Source organism: Monodon monoceros, unplaced genomic scaffold (assembly GCF_005190385.1).
Source record: "Monodon monoceros isolate NGI ecotype Baffin Bay Population unplaced genomic scaffold, NGI_Narwhal_1 Super_Scaffold_5, whole genome shotgun sequence".
In the NCBI taxonomy this organism is placed as follows: domain Eukaryota; kingdom Metazoa; phylum Chordata; class Mammalia; order Artiodactyla; family Monodontidae; genus Monodon; species Monodon monoceros.
In genome coordinates, this window is record NW_021703782.1 from 45,160,413 (window position 1) to 45,180,876 (window position 20,464).

Here is a 20,464-nt window from a genome sequence, read left to right on the forward strand (position 1 = left end):
GTAATGGGAGAAAGCTGATTACTATCTTTTCATTTTAAGATCACGAAGGTATCTAAAACACAGAGGGCCAGCTCCCTCACCTTGACTTTCTTAATTTCGGGAAAGTGTAAAGCGATCCTTCTCCTCATTGGTTTTGGAACTGACTTTGGAGGACTCACTGAAAACTAAACACCAATCCGACAAGGCCCCCAATGCTTACACTGTCGGGTCAGATGCAGCTAATTCTCCAGTCCCGCCTGTGTGGCTTGAGAGAAGAGACGATGCCAACGATTCCTCTAAAGCAGGGGTCCCCCACCCCGGGCCGCACAGCAGGAGGTGGGCAGCGGGCGAGTGAGCAGAGCTTCATCTGCCGCTACCCGTTGCTCTCATTACCGCCTGAGCCATCCACCGCCGCCCGCCCCTCTCCATGGAAAAGTTGTCTTCCATGAAACCGGTCCCTGGTGCCAGGAAGGTTGGGGACAGCTGCTCTAAAGCAATTCAGGGCCACGTCACCCTTGCCCCTGGGCTGTCCGTTGGTTTGTTTTTCTTTTTCCTCTTATTTACAGAGGTCTGCTAATGCCAGGTGCTGTGATCGGTCCTTTACACATATTTTCTCACTTAAGCCTTGCATTTAGCTCGGGAGTCAGTCGTTAACATCCCTGTTCAACAGGTGGGAAAACTGAAGCTCAGAAATATTCATGTATTTACCAGTTCTCAGCCAGCAGAGCCAGTGAGAGAGGCGGGGCTTAAGCCCAGGCCTAGCTGCCTCGAAATCACATCCTTTTAACCACAGTACTGTGCTGTCCTCGACACACACGCATCCTGCGAGGTGTTCTCCCAGCTTGTGGCTTCAGGCTGAACAGGTCCTCAAGGTGCCAGGTCTTCCTACCCCCAAACCCAGAGGGTCCCTTTGAGAATCACATGTTCTGTGCTCACTCTTGTCCCGTCAGCATGATCCTCCCAGCTTTTCTCAAAAGGTGCCCTGTGGTGATTCCAGGGGTGTCCACTGAACTGGGATGAGGATGCCTTGCTGGCGAGGCTCTGCCCCACCACCTCAAGGAACTCCCCTGTGTGCTAAATTCGAAAGGTGGGCCTTCACCTTTGCTGTGTGCTGCTTTTCTAGAAACTAATCTCTGAAAATCCTTTTAGGCCTTGGAGCAGCCATTGTCAGCACTCACAAGGCAGAATGGCTGCCAGGTCCTGCAAATTGGGGCAGAAGTTGTATTAAAGAAGTTGAAGGGGTGGGTGGACGAGAGCTGCTCCCCAGGCAGCCTCTGCAGCTTTGCCTTGCTGCCCAAGGGCTGAACCCCAAGAGAAAACAAGTAAGGTCTATCCCTCCCATTTTTCCATAGCACAGAAAATCTGAGGTGCTCCTGCAGTGGGAAAATGGGTGACACATAGTCTAGAAAACCCTTGCTGGTCTGTGAAAATGTTTGAGAACCTATGAAATCCCAATTCTAGAATCATTTCCCTACCCTGTCCTCGTACTCCTCCTTTAGAGAATTTGGGGAAACCAGCCCACGAGTGACAGTGGCCAACACTGTTATGAAAGGTGTTTCCTGGCAGAGGGAGTGGCCAAACCCTTCCACGCTTTGGGGTCCCTTTTGTTATCATTTCTCTCTGGCGTTCATCTGAGCTCTGAAAAGATCCTTGGAATCACACACAACATGTGATTAACTGGTTGCTATCAAATATTTTTCTCTGCCGTGTTTCATGACTTTCGGGCATGACTTGGATTGGATTACTTCACGTTTTATTTCCCCAGGCTTGTTTGTTTCCTCTTCTGAATGCTCTCTTGCTTTATTATCATTTTACATATAATTTTTAAATAGCAATTGTTGATCATAGAGCTGCAGAATGTTCTAAGTTCAAAGACAGACCCCCAATCCACAGAGTGGCATTATTACTAGAATCATCACCTTCTATAAAGTTTTAGAACCTCCCTTTTCCTCTTCTTGCCTTTCCAGCAGACGATTTTAGGACTTCTTAGGGTTGTCTTCCACGAGAAGTACCCCTCTTTAGGCTTCAGGCTGCCAAATGCTGAGAATCACTCTTCATTATCCAGCTATCTACTCCCCAAATAAGACTAGATTTGGCAGCCAGGAACGTGTCTTGCATCCATGCTCCCTGGCAACTTCCAGACAATCCCAGCTCCCTGCCTGTTTCCTCCTTCTTGAATTCCTTCTTTTTCTCTCCTTTTTCTTTTCTTTTTTTTTTTTTTCCTTCTTCCCTTTTACCTCCTCCTTCTCCTAGTCCCCAGACTTCTTTCCTTTTCTCTTTTATTCCCTGAGTTTTCCTTGGAGATTAAATAGAAATAGCCAAATTCAAATTACCTTCCAGTGTGGGGAACCTGATGCTGACCTTCAGCATCCTTCAAGGATGGACATCATGCCCATCACCTAGTCCTTCCTCCTCATTCCTTATGAAGCCCAAGCCACATACTGACCCAGTTTTCTCTGCGTCATGTTCCTCTTCCTGCTTCCTTGGAGGGTGTGCCCAGCAGGGCACATTCATTACCTAGACTAAGGTACTTACCTGCTGGAGGCTACCTTTATGGTAGCAGGCATCTAGATTTAAGGCTAATGGAGCTTGCAAGCAGGAGGGGCTCTGTCCCCCATCATTTTCACCATTGAAGTCAACTGGTCCCACTCTAGTTTACAGCTTCTGTCATCCCCAGCCAGGCACACAAGTCACCTCTATGACCACTCCCCAGGATTTCCGTTCACAAGGAGGGGTGCAGTGCGGATGCCAACCTGCCATGCCCCATCCTAGGAGGACAGGCTCTCCAAGAGAAACATTTTGGGGTTTGATTTGGTTTGGTTTTGGTCTAACTAGAAAAGTAGAATGAGCTCCTCTGCTAATATGCTGCTAGAGAACCCAGCCAACCCCCAATGCCTAGTGGGAAAATTGTAGGAGTTGTGATATTTTCAGGGACTCATCATATCTGAATCTAGGCAATAATCAGTCAGTTTCAAATGAGGCTCCTTTGTACCTTGAACGTTCCCAGGGGGAAAAAATTAAGGATTAAAAGAGAAAGAAAAATGCGCTATGTTTCACGTAAAGTAATCTCTACACTTTTGCATGCTTTTTTCCGTGCTTGTTGCATGTATTTACCCATTAATTATGTCAGTAATGGAGAAGAAATGAAGCATTACTTTTGTGGTACAGCTGTTTAAAATGATTACTTTGAAAACGGTATTTTTTCCAGCACCTTTCCTTAAGCATCTCTTCACCAACAGACATTACTTGCTGTGCTTATTTGCTCATCCTTTACCCTAAATCCCCAACTGGAATCAGTTGCCTCCCTGATGTTTTAATTGCAGCTGACTCAGCTAATTCGGAAAGCTGTGATGCATCCCAACTCCTGTAGAAATTGCAGTGTTAATTAAGATAAATGTTTGAAAACCAAAGTCAAATCAAAGGACCCCTGGACTTGGCTTTCCATGGTCAAAAGCCAATTCTGGGATGAGCATATAATTCCAGAGACACGGCTATGCCTCCAGAGCAGTTCTGTTTCTCTAGAAGCATTACTTTTGTGGTAACAGCTGTTTGAAATGATTACTTTGACAATGGTATTTTTCAGACCTCAGCAGTAGAGGGAGTTTCGGTGATGATTGGTGCTTTCGTTTTTTGTAAGCAATTGGGAGGGAGGGAAGAGGTCACCTTTCGTCTGTGATCCGGCAGCTTGAGATTCTCAGAGAATTGGGCTGAAGAATCACAAGGTAAGAAAGTACCCTTCTTGCAGGTCATAGGGCCTTTGGGCTGGGCAGAAAGGAGTGGTTGCTGCTGACCGGCTCCATAGCTGAGGAAGCCACGTTCCTGCTCCACCAGCGCTTCACCATTTGCCATGAGCCTCTCTCTTTATCTTCCTTCTCACCTGTCTCCTTTCCATTACTTTCTCTTGCTTCAGGGAGGTTCAGAGAAAAGGCTTCAATTCTCCACAAGATCGCCAAGAAAAAATGTCAGGTGGATGAGAACGAGAGGCAGAATGGGGCTGCTAATCATGTGGGTGAGTCTGGGAGACTTCCATCCCGTGCCTTTCCTGAAGTACATGGAGGGGGGCAGAGAGACAGGACCCAGTGTGGACACTCCAACTCAGTGCAGACACAGAACCCTGCAACTCAGCCCTTTCCTGGGTGTCAGGAAGAGTCCCACTTCCCGCTCATGGGTACAGGGCATGAATAGACACAATATATCACCTACCCCCAGGGGAACTTTAAAAAGAGCAAAATGAGGGCTTCCCTGGTGGTGCAGTGGTTGAGAGTCCGCCTGCCGGTGCAGGGGACGCGGGTTCGTGACCCGGTCCGGGAAGATCCCACATGCCGCGGAGCTGCTGGGCCCGTGAGCCATGGCCGCTGAGCCTGCGCGTCGGGAGCCTGTGCTCCGCAATGGGAGACGCCACAATAGTGAGAGGCCCGCGTACCGCAAAAAAAAAAAAAAAAGTCCATGCTCATGTTCTTCAATGGCGAGTTGGTCAGTTTGCCTAGTCTAGAGAATGCATACCCTGGGAGTTGATAGGGCACTCAAGCTCAGACATCAGGCCAGAGGGGATGCCAGAGAGCTAGTAAAGAGAGGAAGAGGGCTGAGTACACTAAAAGGCATGGAGGAGAAGGGTAGAAATCCTTTGCCATCTGACACTACCTCAGCCCTGGGCCTTATCACCCCTCAGAGACCACTACCTTCTCCCTTGGCCCAAGATAGAGTGTTCTTCTCTATATGGCTCTTACCCCTACTTGACTCCATTTGCTTTCTTTGTATGTGCCTGATTTATGTCACAGAAAAAATTGAGCTCCCAAACAGCACCAGCACAGAAGTGGAGATGACACCATCCAGTGATGCTTCGGAACCTGTACAAAATGGAAATCTCTCCCACAGCATTGAAGCTGCGGAAGCCCAGGTATGCCTCTTTTCCATTGCTCTTCCGGACCGCCGTTCGTGTCGATATTCTAGCACAGAAGCACAGACTTAACGTTCTCCTTGGAGGCCCCAGCTCCCAGCTGGGTGGACACCAGGTGGAGTCATCCATCCTCGTGTATATTTCCCAGTACCAGCCAGGGCACCACATGCGTCAGGCTCTTTCTTTATCCAATAAGTACACATATTCTGTAAGCCACTGTTTCTCAGGGTGAGATTGGAGGACTCATGCATCAAATCTCCTGGGGATAAAAATGTAGATCCCTAGCCCATATCCCAGACCCGATGAAACAGAATCTCTGAGAAGCAGCACCCAGGAATCAGCATTTTAAACTCCCTTCCCTAGTGATTCTTAGTAGATGATAAAGTTTGATCACTGCTGCAGTCTAATCCTTTCTCTGCCTTTAGGGCCAAGATTAAGTAACAGAGAAACCACAGCCATCACACCTTGGTTAGCCCCCTTTGGCCTTCCCTGTCCCTGCAGTTGAAATTAATCAGTACTCTGGCCCAGTCCACCATTCAGTGTTGCAACCATTAGATAGTTTGATCTAATGGCTATAGTATTTAACATTTATACATACTGTGTGCCACGGCTTTGGTGCTAGGTGCTTTAAACCATCCAGCTGAAGGTATAGACATTTAATATCTCCATTTTATAGCTGAGGAAGCTAAAGCTTAACAGGATGAAGTAGTTATTCAGGATTACTTAGTTTGTAGCTATTAGAAATGAGATTTGATCTCAAGACTGTCTAAATACAGTGTCTGTACTATTTCCACCAAGCAGCACTGCCTCCAGACCACAGTTGCTCAAAAAAGTAGGCAGAAGCAAAAAGTAGGAGGTGCCTGTTAGATTTCTGGATCTCACCCTCCTCAAGTGAATCAGAATTTCGAAGACATAGAGCCCTAAACTCACATTTTAATCAGTCACCCTGGGTCAGTGTTTCTCAAACTTTAATGTGCTTAGGAATTTCCTGGGGGATCGTGTTACAATTCAGGATCTGATTTGTCAGGTCTGGAGTAGGGCCCAGAGTCTGCGATTCTCCTGAGCTCCAAGGTGATTCTGATGCTGCTGGTACGAGAACCACGCTTTGAGTAGCATTCCCCTCAAGTTTGTGACCCACTTCTCTAGGCAGAATTTTCCTGATGAGCTGATAATGAAGCCAGGTCACAGCAAATCCATTCCAGCACTCTCTTCTCCTTTACACCGGGATACACTCTGCAACAGAGGAAGTCTGTATGTCTTAGACAAACACTTGCTCATTGTTGCCTGTCACCTTTATTCCCTGAAGAAAAGTGCAAGGAAAGTTTCTTTGTTTAAAGGAAAGGATAAAGATGTCAAGCACCTTTTCATATACCTGTTGGCCATTTGTACATCTTGTTTGGAAAAATATCTATTCAGGTCCTTTGCCATTTTTTAAAAAAAATATTTATTTCTTTATGTGTTTATTTGGCTGCATCAGATCTTAGTAGGGGCACGAGGGATCTTTGTTATGGTGCGTGGGCTCTCTAGTTGTGGCGCATGGGCTCAATAGTTGCGGTGCATGGGCTTAGTTGCCCCGCAGCATGTGGGATCTTAGTTCCCTGACCAGGGATCCAACCCGTGTCCCCTGCATTGGAAGGCAGATTCTTAACCACTGGACCACCAGGGAAATCCCTTTGCCCATTTTTTCATCAGGTTATTCATTGTTTGCTATTGAGTTGTTTGAGTTCCTTATATATTTTGGATATTAACTCCTTATCAGGTATATGATTTGCAAATATTTTCTCCCATTCCATAGGTTGCCTTTTCATTTGTTGTTTCCTTTGCTGTGCTTTTCAGAAGGTATACGTATATCAAATCATCATGTTGTATACCTTAAATAGATAGAATTTTTATTTGTCGATTATACCTCAGTAAAGCTGGGGCGGAGGGGGGGAAATGGCTAAAGGAAAAGAGAGAGAAATGGCAGCTCCTTCTGCCCTTGTCTCCTCTGCCTTCTAGGCTCCCACCCTCCTGCCCAGAGCCCTTCGGTCCCTTCGTATTAGCTCAAGGGTGAGCCGGCAGAGCAGCTTATGTCCACATGGATAAGCAGCATGTGGCAGCAGGAAGCAGGCCCCAAGGATACCTGGCTGCCCTTGGGGGTGGCGCAGTCACAGGTGTGCAGGGGGCAGCCTCATCATCGTGCCTCTCCATCTGGCTGGCAGAGGGACATCTGTGTCCCCCACACGGGGCACCTTGCTGCAGGGGAGTGACAGAGTCCCAGCTGACCCCTCTCTGAGCAGAGCTGTGTCCCCGGGTCTCACGCAGGGTAAGAGGGCAGATTTGGGTACCATCCTTGTTACACTGAGAGCTCAAGGGCACACAGACCTTCAAAGAGCCAGGCCACCAGCTGCCTGCAGGACAGCAGTGAATTCCAGATCCACCAGGAGCGAGTTACCCAACCTCGCCTTAGTTTCCTTATCTGCAAAGTACAGATAGCCATAGTACCTGCCTCATTAGGGATATTAGGAGAGTTAAATGAGATAATATACATAAAGCACATAGCATGGAGCTAAATGATGCTATTTATATTATTATGTGTTCATACCTACTTATATAAACAGCACCCAAAATGTCCTTTCCCTGTAGGTAAAATGCTTATTGTAGATAAAATGAAAATGAAATATATATAAATTTGAGAGTATTCAGGGTATGATAAGTAAATAAAAAATCATCTATGGTAGGGAAATCATTATGGCCCAGTGTGATCAGGGAGGTCTATACAAAGTGCTCTGGGAGCCTTCCAGAGGAAGAAATTGACCCTGGCAAGGGAAAGTGTAAAAACTTAAGAGAAGAGGTAACATTTGAGCTGGGTATTGATGGGTAAGTAGGAGTTTGTCACTCAAAGAAGGAGGAGATGACTGAGATGACATGTTCGCTTAGGAGGGAGTTTCCTGTGTAGTGATTGGTTGAGAAAGCCAGGGGAACTGAAGACAAATATAAGGTGAGGAGTGAGGAGAAATCCACTAGGAAAAATAAATTGGGCTGAAATTCTTCCATTGTTGAATCAGAAAATTTTCAGTGTTCATCTAATGTGTGTCAGGCAATGTGCTGGGCACCAGAGATGCCCACCCATCCTAGCAGAGCAGAGAGCCTGCTAATGTAAACCAAGGTATAATTATAGACAGCCATAGGACCATGAAGAAAATAAAGCCTGGTGACTCAGTGGAGGGGCCCTTTTAGGTTGGAAGGTGAGGGAAAGCTTCACTAAGGAAGCGTCATTTGAACGGAGGCTGAACTTTAAAAACAGGTCAGTCAAGGGAACAGCACCCACAGAGGCAGAGATGAGCTCGGCTTGTTTGAGGAACGGAAAAGTCACTGTGGCTGGAGAGTGGGGAGTGGAGGGAGGCATGATGGTGGCAGTGAGGTCTGACAGGAGGGCCGGGTGGAGCTGGCCTGCCTTGTAGACCATGATACAGAAGTTGACTTCATTCTAGGGCAGCAACAAGCTATCAGAGGTTCCCAGATGTGATTTGCACTTGTAAACGATCCAAGGGACTGCACTGGCGTGTAGGGAGTGGATTTGTGGCAAGAGATCGTGTAGTAGTAGTGGGGCAAAGAGGTCGCTGCAGGAGTTGAGGCAGAGCTGATAGTGGCCTGGACCAGAGCAGTAGACGGGGAGGGGAGGGGAGGAGAGAGGCACAGGGATCATGAAGGGCGTTGTAGGCACCGCTCAGCAGTCTGGACCTCCACCTGCTGGGAGTGGAGAGGCGTAGAGGCTTTAAAGGGAGCAGTGGCAGCTTTGGATTTATGTGATAATAAGAGAGCTCTTTCTGAATGGTCAAGAAGGGGCCAGAGTGAGGGAGGACAGGATGCAGGGCAGCGAGGTAAGAGCCTGTTTGGTTCAAAGATCAGCAAACTATGATCTGTGGCCAAATCCGGCCTGCAGCCTTTTTTTGTACAACCTATCAGATAAGGATGTTTTTATATTCTTGAAGGTTTAAAAAAAAAAAAAAAAAAAGGCAGCAGTAGCATATGTGACAGAGACCATAAAGCCCATAAAGCCTAAAATATTTACTATCTGGCCCTTTACAGGAAAAGTTTGCCCACCCCTCATTTCAACCATCTGCAATCTTTCCAAAAAAAAGAAAAAAGAAAAAAATAATGCGGAAGCTCTTCGTGCACTTATATGGAATGATCTTCAATATATGTTGTTAAGTGGGAAAGGCAACGTGCCAAATTACATCCAATATACTCTGTCTATGTAAGAGGAAAAAAAGGAGGAAAATAACATAGTAACATATAAACATTTGCTTCGGATGCTATTGAAGAAACTGGTCATGCTGAGTACCTGCAGGACAGGGGCCTGTGGTAGGGAACCAGGGTGGGAGGTAGCCTTCTGCACACGTCTTTCAGTATGTAGCCTCCTGTAGCTTTTGAATTTTGAATGAGTTAACTGTTTTACCTATTCCAAAAAAAATGCAACAACTAAAAGTAATAATGGGTTAAATTAAAACAGAAACAGTATGCATTAGTCCTTTAAGAGTAGAAACAGTATGCGTTAGTCCTTTAATAGTAGAGTCTCTGAAGACAGACCACAAATTGAAGACAGAGTTCAAATCCCAGATCTGCCACTTACCAGCTGTGTGACTTTGGACAAGTTACTTAACCTCTCTGTTCTCATCTTCCTTCTCTCTGAAACAGGAATAGTAACCTATTTCATAGCATTATTGTGAGACTCGAAAGCTCGTAGAACAGTTCTTGGCACATGGTAAGCACTGCATAGGTGTTTGCTATTATTAGCAGTACTTAGTAAAACTGTTTAAAAATGGCTGTTAGGTAGCCCAGATGACAAGGCCTCAGACCAAGTATTGGCTGTGGCAGGGGTGACAGTGGCTAGATGTGAGAGCTGTTTCTGAGGCAGAATTGAGACCCTTTGGTAATAAATTGGTCACAGAGCACGAACAAGAAAAAGCAGTTGTGGGTGATGCTTGAGTTTCAAGGCTGGCAAAACTGGGTAACACGGTAAATTAAGGCTGTGATTCCAGAGTCAGAAAAAAAGGTGTGAAATCAGGGCACTCAGGCCACCCAAAGCACACCTTCACAGAAAGGATTCAATGCCTTTTTATTGTGTTGGTTTTCTTTCTTTCCCAGTTGTATTTTTATCAGGCTCCAGGAGGAATGAGGTGTGCATCTCGACTTTATTAATGGAAATGATGAACCCCACACACCACACACTCACTGCTGATACTCTCCTGAGAGTTTAACCTGTCTCGTGTAATTAACCTGCTGTTTTCAAAACCCTCTTTACCAATGAACTAATTTTACACTGACATCTCAGCTCTGAGACCTTCCTTCTGTCCAGACTTTACACTAGCAATGAAGAGCACTTTAAAATATTCTCTTACCAAGGAAGCCCCTTTGCAGGAGGTTTTCTGCTTCATTTGTATATTTTGTGGAACCAAGAAATAATTTGACTTTTCGAACAGCTTAGTGCTAATTATCTTCTCCCAGTACCTGCTAACAAAATGCTGTCAATTCTAACAGAACTGATTTGAGCTGTCACTGAGAATTTACCAACCTTCTGAATTTTCAATGTTGGAAATTTATCCAGGTTTGAAAAACAATTCTAAGATATATTCTCTCCCACTCAGAACCCAGCATTTTCTTACATTTTAATTTTGCCAGTCTAGACAACAGCCAGGTGATTGCACGTGGCCAGCTTGCTCAGGGAAGCTGCCTGCCTTGCTGCGTCACAGGCCTCCAGACACGACACATCCAAACTCTTTACATACACGCGCACAGTGAAAGGGTAGGAGGGGAAATGCCTTGCAAAGTTCTTAGATTCTGAAATCTGAAAATCTAACTTTTTTTTCTTGTATTATGCTTTTTATATGTTGCAGCTTTTATTTCATTTCACCTCTGAGACTTCTCTCTGTCCTTAGGGAAATCCAGATTGTCTTTGCTTTGGTTAAGAGTTGCCCAGATGCACCCGTGGGCAAACAGACTTATTTAAGATAAACACATTCCTAGAAAAAAGAATATGTATGTGCGTGTGTGTGTGTGTATACACACACACACACATATACTCATACAAACATACATGTACTGATAGATAGATGATAGATAGAAAATGTATAAAATGCAGACTTTTTTCTTTTTTTCTCACTTTACTACTTAAATATCATCTTGCTATATTAAGCCCTTCCTTTCTCCCTTTGGGATTTCAACCCTGACTTATTTCTCCCCAGTCTAGCATTTGTCCTCACCTAAACTCAGTATGGTTTTTAAGACCTGCCCTCATAGTGCTGATAAAAATATTTGGGTATTATGTGACTAAGTAAAGGATGAGTAGGGAAAGATGATGGGTGTGATTGTAAGCTTAGATTTCTCTTAAGAAAAATAAAATAAAATGCACAAAGATATTTCTCTACTATTAAATGTGCATCTCTGAGGGTGGTAAAAAAGCGTTGTTGTCAAAGACAGCAGTCTGTTTTGGATTATTGTTGTCATTTAAAGTTATAGCGATGATTTTAAAGCTCCATAGAAAGACTTCATAATAAACATTGGTCCAAAGCATTAGCTCTGATAATATTTCCAAGATTATCCAAGCAGATGGGACCTAGAATCCATATGATGTCTTTCTTCCTAAAATATTACCTTTAGTTAGTAAACATTTACTTTCTTAGCAGTCATAAGTTTTAATAAAGGCCTTTCGAACCTCAAATCTTCCTGTTATTCAGAGAGCAAGTATCTCTTCTAAATGATTAAGGTGAAATAACCAGATCCACCATTTTGAAAGTTTAAAAACAGCTAAGGACCGAATTTCCCACTATTGATGAGATTATTCAATCTCTTGGAACATTGGGGAAGCATAATAGGATTCTGGCACTCAAGAAATGGAGGAAAGTAGAATATAGTGGAGAGTGGGGCTGGATCTCTGTGTCTGACACAGCCAGAGCACAAGGGCAGTACTGGGGAGAGAGGGCAAGGCCTTTCTCTTGTGAAAGAAAAAGAATATCCAAAGATTCTTCATCAGACTGGAGTTTGCAAGGTCCAAGCCAAGAAACTTATTAGTATCTGAGAAAAGCTAATACAAACTACAGAAAAAAGCAAAAATTACAGTGTTTTACCTACCAGGCCTTAGTACATGGGTTCCATTTCTGGAGGAGATAACATTTTTTCCTTTCAATCTAGACATACATTTTTTAAGGAAAAGTTGAGATCTAGTTCCTATATCTGATGACCTGTACTATATTTACCAACTGCTTAAGATGTACTCAGAGGCCTTCTGACCACACTTGAAAATGAAATGGATAGATCTGACTCTTGGGTTTCTGCCTAAATTTGAATATTGACAGAGAATTATAACTTCACTTAGAATCTTACTGTTAATAACACCATTTGTCATTGTGCTTTCTGAAGTAGTTTGAAGAAAGTCTATTAATTATTCACATAAGATACATTAAGAGCTGCCTATTAATAAAAAGGAAAAACTCCATTGACACCCTGAAAAAAATACCAACATTAATATTACTGTTCCTATGAGTAATTGTAATCCAGTTGATGATAAAACGATGAGAATGACTTTTGAATTGTAGCTTTCATGTTGACGAATCTTTTACGATTTGTATCAGCAGGATTGACGAAGCCCATGAAAACTATACAAAAAACCAGTTTAGAATAGCAATACAGAAAGAAATCCATCTTGTCCGTAGGTTGCACCTCAGAATTATTTGGGCAAAATGCAAAGTGAAGGAAAGTAATTGCATTTCACCAGACTCTCCAAAAGCCGTTTTACATTAATATGAAATGGTTTCTTGGCTTCTTGGAGAACTTAGGTCCAGACAGCCTCATCACTCACAGCAAAACATTTTGAAATCTTGGTTTCAGTTCAAAGTCATGGAGAAGCAGATGAAGTTTTTTCAGGTTGCCACCGCTGAGTGAAACCTCATCATTTTGTATTTAATATGCTAAGTTCTTGATGCTAGATTTTTTTCCATCTATATGTAAAACAAACCATAAGATGGTATTTTAAGGGGGGGAATTATTTCCTACTGCTAGACAGGCAGAGATTAATCACTTTTTTAAAAATCTGTATGCTACATAAATGTTAGCTCTGTTGGTTCAGGATGTCCACACAGAAGGCAATACAGTTGTCTCAGATGGTGCTGCCTTCCAAAAAGAGATGCTTTTTGACTGACCTCTTCTTGACTTATCTCTTGGGATAAGTGATAGAAACACAGAGATAAAAACGGAGTCGAGAGATGAAGGATATTGGTAAATAGTGCAAGGGCAAAGACATTGAGAAACTCAGAGAACAAAAATAAAGAGATTTCTCAAAGACTAGGTAAAGAATGAGTGAAAGGGTGATTTAAAAATAAATTATAGCAAGTGAACACTTTATTTTCAAAGCCAAAAAAACAAAAGGATTCAAAAATAAGGTATTTTTAAAAGATAAATATCCATAGGGACGGTGTGTAGAAGTCCACTTGGGCTGCCATAACAAAAAAATCACAGGTAGTTTAAACAACAGAAATTTATTTTCTTACAGTCCTGGAAGCTGGAAGTCTAAGATCAACGTTTTGGCCAATTCAGTTTCAGGCAAGGGCTCTCCTTCTGGCTTGCAGTTGGTTGTCTTCTCTCTCTGTCCTCACAGAGCCTTTCCTACACAAAAGGGTGTGGGTGGAGAGAGAAAGGAGCAGGGCAGCGCTCTCTGGTGTCTGTTCTCACAAGGACACTAATCCTATCAGACCAGGGGCTTACTCTTATGACGTCATTTAACCTTAATTACTTCCTTAGAAGCCCCATCTCCAAATACACCCACACTGAGGGTTAGGGCTTCAGCATATGAATTTTGGAGGGACACAAACACTCTGTCCATAATAGTCAGTAAGGATTCATCTTAGAGTTGAGTACCTGAATTTTTCCAAACACGACTCTGGTCTTCCATCATTGTGTCTAACTAACAGTTTTTCTTCCTGGCTCTCCTGGTTTTATTCCCTTTTTAAAGAGGAAAGGCAAGTGGCAAATGAAGTTGTCCCTAGAGCCCTTAGCTGACCCATCCCAGAACTCTGAGTTTGCACTCAAAATGACTCATACACACCTTGTTTGGCAAGTCCTGAATGATAGCTCTGGGGTCCCAAAAATTCATTTTCACTCAGACGTTTTGAGTATAGGTCTTTGGGTCTGTAAGACAAAATGATCCACAACCTAGTAATGAGATTTTTATGGATCGATATTTTGAGTTTCAAGCACAGTGTTCTAGCTCTGTAATAGACAAAATGAAGGCTGCTGGTATGTTGACCCCACTAATTGGCCAACGACTTTAGGGAAAAAAAATGGAGATGAGATGAAAACCACTTACTGTCCCTGAGCCAGCTGATACTTATGGTGGGAGTTTATAATAAATGCCTACTGCTCAAGCCACCCAGTCTATGGTGTTTTGTTGTGGCAGCCCAAGCAGACTAATACGCTGACCATATGGATATTTATCTTTTTAAAAAGTCTCCTTTTTGAATAGATTTCCTTTGTAGTAAAGCACTCCATGGAATGTTTCTTGGAAGGCACCTTCTACTTGCCAAACAGATGTTGGTTTCCGAGCCTTTCACTGTATTAAAGTGTGACTGTGCATTTTTGAGAGCTCCAACTCGCGTGTTGTTTTTAGCTCTGCTCAAAAGACAGAATCAAGGTGTCACAATATTATGAGTCTGCTTGGAAGCTTTGTTTCGGATAGAAAGTCTACTTACAGCCCATCTACTGAAATAAAAGAGCATTTTCTCCTTAGGGCTATGGAATTTATTTACAAAGGCCTTCTGTTTATTCCTCTTACCAAAGTGGAAAGTAAATTAGATTGTTGACATCACAGTAGTCCATGAATGCTCAGTGAATGTTGGATGAATGGATAGATGGGGAACACAATTATTGCAGTTTCCACTTTCACATGAAAAAAATTGAATTATAGAATTTTATTGCCTGGAAGTATCATAAGTCACCTAGTTAAACTTCGCTCTCCTGGATGTCTTTGAAGAAATTCTTCTCCTAACCATTTGTTAAAACCAATAATAATAACTAATGTTTATTGACTATTTACTCTGTCCCAGGCGCAGTTCTAGGTGCTTTTCCTGGACTATCTCAGTTAATGCTGTAACAGCAGTCACATTGTAAAAGAACGTTCTGGAGCAGAAGTAGGTCTTCTTCGTCTTTCAGTCCCTTCTCCAGCAATCCCTTCATTAGGTGAGGCACGTTCAAGATTTCTTCTCTCTCTAGGAGCCTCCCACTTATGCTTTGTACCGGTGCACACACCTTCTCGTCAGTTCCCAAGGAAACCTAATTGGAAAAGTAAAACATGTCAAGGAGAGTATTTTTAATGCTTCAATAATGAAAGAGGATGAAGGCAGGAGGAGAAGCAGATCGTCCCTGTTCCAAGACGATGCTGTTCTTTTGTGCATATTCTTCCCCTGAGGTTCCGCTGGCCTTTGAACACGGAATGCTGGAGTCTGGAAATAACCCACCTCCTATTTTATTTCTTGCTGGAGTTAGCCTCGGGAAAGTTTATGATTGTAAAGGGCTTAATCCATCTCCTCCGATGTCCCCTAGATACTCATTTTAGAAGTAGCCAGTACAGGATTATCCACAGTTATGGGAATCAGGGGTGACATCAAGCAATGAAATGCACATAAAATCTCGAGCCCTCATTATGGTGTACTTGATTGTCACCTCCTCCTACTTCAAACCTGGGCTAAATTTCTGCACTTTTTTCTTGGATAGAGATGCTAAAGGGCAAGTCTTTCTTTTTCACCTGTATTTGAAGTCCTGACATTCTTTGATATCTTATCAGTACCCACATTTCATTTTTAAATTTGTACCTGGCTCCTTGGAGATATCACCCAAAGAGATAGAGGAGGGAAGAGAGTATCACCATGGCTCCTTCCCCACCCACGCCCAGATCTGCCCTTCATTTCCCCTTCAAAGCTGCCCTGGATGGTATAACAAAAATACCACAGACTACGTAGCTTATTTTTTTTTTAACATCTTTATTGGGGTATAATTGCTTTACAATGGTGTGTTAGTTTCTGCTTTATAACAAAGTGAATCAGTTATACATATACATATGTTCCCATATCTCTTCCCTCTTGCATCTCCCTCCCTCCCACCCTGCCTATCCCACCCCTCCAGGCGGTCACAAAGCACCGAGCTGATATCCCTGTGCTATGTGGCTGCTTCCCACTAGCTATCTACCTTACGTTTGTTAGTGTATATATGTCCATGCCTCTCTCTCGCTTTGTCACAGCTCACCCTTCCCCCTCCCCATATACTCAAGTCCATTCTCCAGTAGGTCTGTGTCTTTATTCCTGTCTTACCCCTAGGTCCTTCATGACATTTTTTTTTCTTAAATTCCACATATATGTGTTAGCATACGGTATTTGTCTTTCTCTTTCTGACTTACTTCACTCTGTATGACAGACTCTAGGTCTATCCACCTCATTACAAATAGCTCAATTTCATTTCTTTTTACGGCTGAGTAATATTCCATTGTATATATGTGCCACATCTTCTTTATCCATTCATCTGATGGTGGGCACTTAGGTTGTTTCCATCTCCGGGCTATTGTAAACAGAGCTGCAATGAACATTTTGGTACATGACTCTTTTTGAATTTTGGTTTGCTCAGGGTATATGCCCAGTAGTGGGATTGCTGGGTCATATGGTAGTTCTATTTGTAGTTTTTTAAGGAACCTCCATACTGTTCTCCATAATGGCTGTACCAATTCACATTCCCACCAGCAGTGCAAGAGTGTTCCCTTTTCACCACACCCTCTCCAGCATTTATTGTTTCTAGATTTTTTAATGATGGCCATTCTGACTGGTGTGAGATGATATCTCATTGTAGTTTTGGTTTGCATCTCCCTAATGATTAATGATGTTGAGCATTCTTTCATGTGTTTGTTGGCAGTCTCTATATCTTCTTTAGAGAAATGTCTATTTAGGTCTTCTGCCCATTTTTGGATTGGGTTGTTTGTTTTTTTGTTATTGAGCTGCTTATAAATTTTGAAGATTAATCCTTTGTCAGTTGCTTCATTTGCAACTATTTTCTCCCATTCTGAGGGTTGTCTTTTGGTCTTGTTTATGGTTTCCTTTGCTGTGCAAAAGCTTTGAAGTTTCATTAGGTCCCATTTGTTTATTTTTGTTTTTATCTCCATTTCTCTAGGAGGTGGGTCAGAAAGCATCTTGCTGTGATGTATGTCATAGAGTGTTCTGCCTATGTTTTCCTCTAAGAGTTTGATAGTTTCTGGCCTTACATTTAGGTCTTTAATCCATTTTGAACTTATTTTTGTGTACGGTGTTAGGGAGAGGAGACAGAATTTGACTGAAAGCCTGAGTGTTATGATTCCTTTTGGCTCCAGTAGAGTCATCTTGGTAGTATGTAGGAACCATGTGTCATGTTCTGGGTTAATTCGAGCCCTCATTATGGTGTACTTGATTGTCACCTCCTCCTACTTCAAACCTGGGCTAAATTTCTGCACTTTTTTCTTGGATAGAGATGCTAAAGAGCAAGTCTTTCTTTTTCACCTGTATTTGAAGTCCTGACATTCTTTGATATCTTATCAGTACCCACATTTCATTTTTAAATTTGTACCTGGCTCCTTGGAGATATCACCCAAAGAGATAGAGGAGGGAAGAGAGTATCACCATGGCTCCTTCCCCACCCACGCCCAGATCTGCCCTTCATTTCCCCTTCAAGGCTGCCCTGGATGGTATAACAAAAATACCATAGACTACGTGGCCTATTAACAGAAACTTATTTCTCATAATTTTGGAGGCTCGGAAGTCCAAGATCAATTGTCTGGTGACAGCCTTTTTCCTGGTTCATAGACGGACATTTAGTCACTGTGTCCTCATATGGCAGAAGGGGCAAGCTAGCTTCCCAGTTATATATAAGGACACTAATCCCAATCATGAGGACTCTGCCACCCTGACCTCATCACCTCCCAAAGACCCCACCTCTTAATACCATCACCTTGTGGGTTAGGATTTCATCATACGAATTTTGGAGAGACGCAGATATTCCATCCATAGCAGACTCAAGAAAAGGAAGAGTGCATCCAAGAATCAGATGTTTCTGATCAGCTTTTGCAAAAACGTGGGGCATCCAAACCACCAGAAATTAGTTCTAGACTCAAGAAAATCAACCAAAATTATGTCAATTACGTTCTTAGTGTTTGCCATAGCTAACATTTTTGTTTTGGTAGATTTGATTTATTACAAAAAGCTGGAAAACCTAGTGTAATTGGACATAAAGCACATTCATACCTACTTTTTAGGAGTGAGGAGGGGAGGCCATGTGGTATTTTGGCAGAGCCTTCGGTTGGGAGTGAAATGAGCCTGGCACTGTGACCTTCCTTCAGCATATCCCTTCATCTTAGGGTCCTCAATTGGGAGGGGGGTGGTGCGCTCAACGACCCAGGGCCCCTCCAGCTCTGAAATTCTGGGGCCCTAAAGTTCCTACACTAGATGATTGCAGAGGTCTATATAATTGCAGCTTGTCTTTCAAGATCATTCAGTGTCCAAATGATAAAATGAATGACAAGTTCTTGGACAGGAAGGTGGTCCCACATTAAAACATTGCAGGGGACAAAGAAGCTCTGCTTCACAATGACAAGGTTTGTAAGGACTTTGGGGGCCTAAAAGGGGGTGAGGTGCACCAGGTCCAGATGCCTTACAGGTGATACGTATGTGTTCTTCTGCTATTCCAGCATTTCCGTTGATTTGCCTGAGGTCACATAGCTAGTTAGTGGCAGAGATGAGATTAATGGCAGAAGGGAAGAGGATTAACATGTGCTGATCCCCTGGCCTCTCCCAGGTACTGTGCATTATGAGACTGCCTGAGAGTTACTATCCCCAGTTTACAGATGAACACCTCCCACATAGCCTACATATTTCACGTGGTTTTTTTGTTTGGTTGGGTTTTTTTGCGGTACGCGGGCCTCTCACTGCTGTGGCCTCTCCCGTTGCGGAGCACAGGCTCCGGACGCGCAGGCTCAGCGGCCATGGCTCACGGGCCCAGCCGCTCCGCGGCATGTGGGATCCTCCCGGACCGGGGCACGAGCCCGTGTCCCCTGCATCGGGAGGCGGACTCTCAACCACTGCGCCACCAGGGAAGCCCTTTCACGTGTTTTATTAGTGGCTTTTGTTGAGGGTGACAGTTTCAATATTCTTGATGTACCCACCCAGCCTCATATCTCAGGCTCGGTGAATGTTTTTATGGATGTCTCTTCCCACTCCCAGCGCTTCGGGGTCTTCTTGGGGATTCGTAGCACGCACCGCACTCCATGAGCTTTGCCCCATTTGCTCATTCGTGTGGGCATCTGTGTGACTGAACAATGTGGAGGTAAAAGTGATTCTTTTTTTCTACAGATATAAATTGTAGAAACAGCAACAGCAACAAATATACTAGGAACCATTCTTTTTAAGTAGAAGTCCAAATCACTTGAAATCTTCACCTTCCCCCAGTTTGACCCTGGCCCAATATTTTAGCATAAATAAATTATATTTTTACAGAGATACCTAAGTACTGGCATTGCATTTTATCCAGCATCATGCCACACTGAAGGGACTCTCCAGTGGGAAGAGGTGGCATTCCTGAGTGCTGAACTGAGTGGTCCTTTTGAGGGGGTTAAAGGAGAATCAAACCCCACCGAGTTGAGAGCTAGGCAGGTGCAAGCGATCCTCTGAGCTTTGCTCCTTGTGAACTGGAGATGAGATGTTATTACCAATCAATAAAACTGAACTCAAGGATGGCCTATTTTCAGATGCCTCCTGGGTGTTCATTTTAATTCTCTGACAGCAGAGATTGCATTAAAGTGGGCTCACCTTCACACAGGAATCTTGCACAGTGCCCTTCACAGACAAGAATAAGAAATTGAGTTGCCTCCAAGAAATATTTTTCTGGCTGGAGAGGCAACTTCTGGACTAATAAATCCAACTCAAGCCCCTCCAATGGAAACCTGACACTTATTCTGGGGCAAACCATCCAGACGAGGCACAAGTGGAAATAGTATAAGATGCACGTGCAGGGCTTCCCTGGTAGCGCAGTGGTTGAGAGTCTGCCTGCCGATGCAGGGGACGCGGGTTCGTGCCCCGGTCCGGGAAGATCCCACATGCCGCAGAGTGGCTGGGCTCGTGAGCCATGGTCGCTGAGCCTGTGCGTCTGGAGCCTGTGCTCCGCAACAGGAGAGGCCACAACAGTGAGAGGCCCGCGTACCACAAAAAAAAAAAAAAAAAACAAGATGCACGTGCAAAGAAGCTGAACCAATTCTCATAATGCTAGGCCACAAATGGACAGGCTGCTGCCACTCCTCCCATTCACTAGATAAAGGAAAATAAAAATGAGTTGATTGCTCCAGAGACCTCCCAATAGGTGCTAACTGCCCCCTGGAACTGTTGTATCTGTAGGTGTTCTGATAGCCAGACCTCCAGATTCCAACCTTCAGTATTGATAATGAGTCCAAGAAGGTAGTTGTCCATTTGTCATGTGTTGTCACGTACAGTAACATCTTACCCCTCTCTCTCTCTCTCTCTCTCTCTCTCTCTCTCTCTCTCTCTCTCTCTC

General features: G+C 43.7%; 1 protein-coding gene across 3 annotated transcripts in view; it reads left to right on the top strand.

Annotated features, from left to right (window-relative positions):
* Positions 1-20,464, top strand: part of SLC24A2 (solute carrier family 24 member 2) — a 241,650-nt gene that overhangs the window by 187,068 nt on the left and 34,118 nt on the right. For all 3 annotated transcript variants that reach the window (XM_029201494.1, XM_029201495.1, XM_029201492.1), the window contains 2 exons: positions 3,890-3,988; positions 4,758-4,876. In XM_029201494.1, coding sequence (XP_029057327.1) covers positions 3,890-3,988; positions 4,758-4,876 — 218 coding nt within the window. The remainder of the gene's footprint in view (positions 1-3,889; positions 3,989-4,757; positions 4,877-20,464) is intronic.